This window comes from Solanum dulcamara, chromosome 5 (assembly GCF_947179165.1).
Source record: "Solanum dulcamara chromosome 5, daSolDulc1.2, whole genome shotgun sequence".
Taxonomy (NCBI): domain Eukaryota; kingdom Viridiplantae; phylum Streptophyta; class Magnoliopsida; order Solanales; family Solanaceae; genus Solanum; species Solanum dulcamara.
In genome coordinates, this window is record NC_077241.1 from 15,019,146 (window position 1) to 15,022,833 (window position 3,688).

Below are 3,688 nucleotides of genomic sequence, written 5' to 3' on the forward strand. Positions count from 1 at the left end.
CCATTTTTGCAATTAAAAATAGATTTGAACTGTTCCAAATGTATTAAATTATTTTAACATCTACTTAGTAGTACAAAGTTGAAATCATTAGATAAAAGCGAACTTTTAAGAATGTTTCTTATAAAAAAAATAGTCGAAATCTTGGTAAATAGATTTATGAAATATTTTTGATGATGGAAGCTAGTAGGAAATCGAATACGGTCAAGATATGTATAGAAAGTTCGCACATGTACCATCGTTACAAAATAAAAAGAAAAGAAATCTAAACATCTATAAAATTGTATTAATTATATTTCCAACTTTTTCTGCCATTAATTCTGTTGAGCCGTTCGAATATAAAATAAGAGAGATTTTATGGTATACTATAGAATAGTAACTTTATCAAAGGGAAATACAATTGTAAGAATCAATAAAACATTCAACTAGAAAGAGGCATCATCGCGGGGACATGAATTGGGAAGTCTTGAATCTCATCAATCCAAGGATTTTTTTCCAGATCCTTAGGATTAATAGTTTTAAGGGCATGCCAAACAACACTGTTACATTTGAAACCTGAGCCAAATCCAATTTGCCATGCTCTGTCACCCTTTTTTATCCTCCCTTTGGCCTCAGAGTAGGCCAACTCATACCACAATGAACTACTTGATGTGTTTCCGAACCTGTAAAGTGTCATTCTTGATGGCTCCATATGCCATTTCGTGAGGTCAAGATTCTTTTCCATCTCATCCAATACTGCTCTTCCTCCAGCATGAATAAAGAAATGTTCGAAAGCCAGCTTGAAATCAGGGATATATGGCTTCTTGAAAATATTCTTCATTTTTAAAATCTTTCTAACAATCAACGATGCGAAAAAAAGAAATTGCTCGGACATAGGAAGTACCAATGGCCCTAGAGTTGTTACATTAGATTTGAGAGTTTCTCCAGCTACAACTGTTAGGGATTTTGAGAGTGATATGCCAATATTTCCATCTTCATCTTGTTCTTGGTATACGCTTCTGAAAGCCTTGTCATCGGCTCCTTTATGAGTACGCACGACGTGCTTGAGTTTATATTTGGAACGTCGATAGTCTGAGAAGCGGTTCGAGAGGAGAATAGCGGCTGCCCCCATACGGAAAAGACAATTTGTTATAAGTTTTGATCGATCCTTGCCTAGATAATAACCAGCATTGATGCTTTCTGCGCTAACTACCAATGCGTAGCCACTCACTTGAGTCTGTACTTTATTACAATTTTAAATACCAATTAATAGAAATTATCTATAGTCACAAAAATACTGATCAAGCATATAGGATATGAAAATTTATGTAATTTCTGTAACTATTTAAGAGATATTGATGCAATAAACTTGATAAGAATTTTCTAGGCTACTTGCATTAATTTCTATTTTTTTTGTTTTATGGTCATCTACAAGAGATTTATTTTTAGATATAAGAGATTCGATTCTATTCATTTTTAAGAGATCTTATTTAATTCCTCAAATTCGTTGGTATCATGCCAATGGGAGAAATATTTTTTTATTCCTTTGAAAATTATTTTTTAGTTTATGATATTTTTACAAAATATTTCATTTTTTCACCTCAGAAATTTTCATTTACACATAAGAAATCTATAAAAAAAAAACATTTTCTTTTATTGGAATTGGAAGATAACGGGAAGAGATCTCATTTCCTCCATTTCAATCCGGACCTAAAAGAGTAAAATTAAAGACTTTGAAAGAACCTTTATTATTTGTTTGTGATTATCATTATTATTTTTTGAAATCTTGCAAAAAGATTTTCAAAAAATGTACTACATTTCTTTCTTCAAGAAGATTTTTAAAAATATAAATCGAGAAAACTATTATTTATGTTTTTTGGAAAAGGTGTTTTCAGAGGGCTTTCTAAGAAAAGTTCTGTTACACACAAAACACTTTACAGAAATCTACTAAATATGTTTTTACTTAATTTTGCACAAACCTTTACCACACAATACACACCAAAAAAAAATAAAAATGTGAAGCCTTTGACTAACCTGCAAAAGCCGGTTTGCAAGGTCTATAGAAATGAGACCAGCACTACATCCCATGCCACTAATATTATAAGTGAGCACATGGACTCCAAGCTTGTAACGGTTAACAATCATGGAGGATAGTGAAGGTGTTGGATTGTGGACCCCAATGTTCACTATCACTATCCCAATCTGACGTGCCTTCACTCCAGTTTTAGATAATACATCGTCTATGGCTCCAAACATAACCTTCTCTATTTCCTTCCTAGAATTATTAAACGTCAATAACTTGTCTGGTAACATTCTGATGCCCTCTGGAATATATGTCATGTCACTATATCCACATCTTTCTAACACTTTCTTCTGCAAATCCGCACTCTCCTTGTCGAATGTTGATGTAATTATATCTAGCAAATCTTTTTTGCTCATCATATCGGTGGGATCTGGCTTGTAACATGAAAAATCTACCAAGTAAATGGTTCTTGGACGGCCCCTAAAGTAGAGGGCCGCGACAAATAGAACAACAAAAATAATGGACAATGATTTCGGCGTAGGGATTTGGTTGTTGAGATTTTCGATGTTAACAGTAAGAAGATGAAATCCTATAGAAGGAAGGATTAATGAAATGACAAAGAGGTAAACCGCGTAGGAGATAAGATAATGGTACCCAAGTTTAATGTTTTTAACGCAGAAGAGAGAAGCATTTTCTGCCATTGCTATTGAAAGGATATTGCTGATAAAGTTTAAGGAGTTAACATCTCTATTTAACAGAGCTAATTAAGAAGCTATTTTAGCAAGCAATATCATGTCCAAATCATACCAAGAACTTGTTTATTATGCTTTGATTTTTTTTTCTAATCGCACATTAAACATTACTTCTGCTATTAAATCGAATTCTTTAAGTTGACTCTAGTGTTGTGATATCCGTATAATGACATTAGTATTCACCGTGTCTCAATTTATATGAGTTATCTTCTTTTTTTTAAAAATCAATAAAAAAATATATTTCTATATTTAATAACAACTTAGCTTTATAATAGTTATTTATCTTTAATGAAATAATTTATAATTACACAAATATCTATAATTTATTTTAGTTTACAAGTCTAAAGAGTCTTTTTTTAAAAATTTCATGCCAAGTCAAACTAAATCATATAAATTGAGATAAAAAATAATTAATTAAATTGAGTACAAAGCCAAAAGGGCCACTTTTTTTTATAAAAAAAAACAAAATTCACAAAACTCAAAAGGGCACTAATTTTTTTATTTAACTAAAACGATCCAATCGCTCAAAGTTGCACAACTTGCCTTTAATTTTAACTTACGGCAGCAGCACTCTAGCCAATAATTTTTTTTATTTTTTGTCAATAAGTCGATCAGCAAAGAGCTATGTGTCTTAACTTCTTTTTTTTTGCCAAATATGTCGCTCGTAATTGAGCGATAGCTCTTATTTTTTTTTTTTATATCTGTTAATAGTTTATCTCTGTTAGTACGTCGTATTCCAAAACTAACCTATCAAGTTAGTACGTAGTTTATCTCTGTTATCTGCTATACGTCATCGTAGTCCAAAGTGACATGCCATATCTATCAATGCTGTGTTGCCTCCTAGCAAAGGTTTCCCATTAGTGTTATTTAGTTGTCCAAAGTAACAATATGGCCTAAACTCTTCAATGAGTTGTCAACAACCAGTTCAATTAAAGTG

The 3,688-nt window shown here is 31.8% G+C and overlaps 1 protein-coding gene across 1 annotated transcript; it reads right to left on the reverse strand.

Moving 5' to 3' along the window:
* Positions 1-418: 418 nt before the first annotated feature.
* On the reverse strand, positions 419-2,700 carry LOC129890821 (3-ketoacyl-CoA synthase 20-like). The gene is made up of 2 exons (XM_055966295.1): positions 2,011-2,700; positions 419-1,213 (listed from the first exon to the last, which is right to left on the reverse strand). Exons 1-2 carry the CDS (start codon positions 2,698-2,700, stop codon positions 419-421), a joined length of 1,485 nt encoding a protein of 494 aa, XP_055822270.1.
* Between the last annotated feature and the right edge of the window lie 988 nt (positions 2,701-3,688).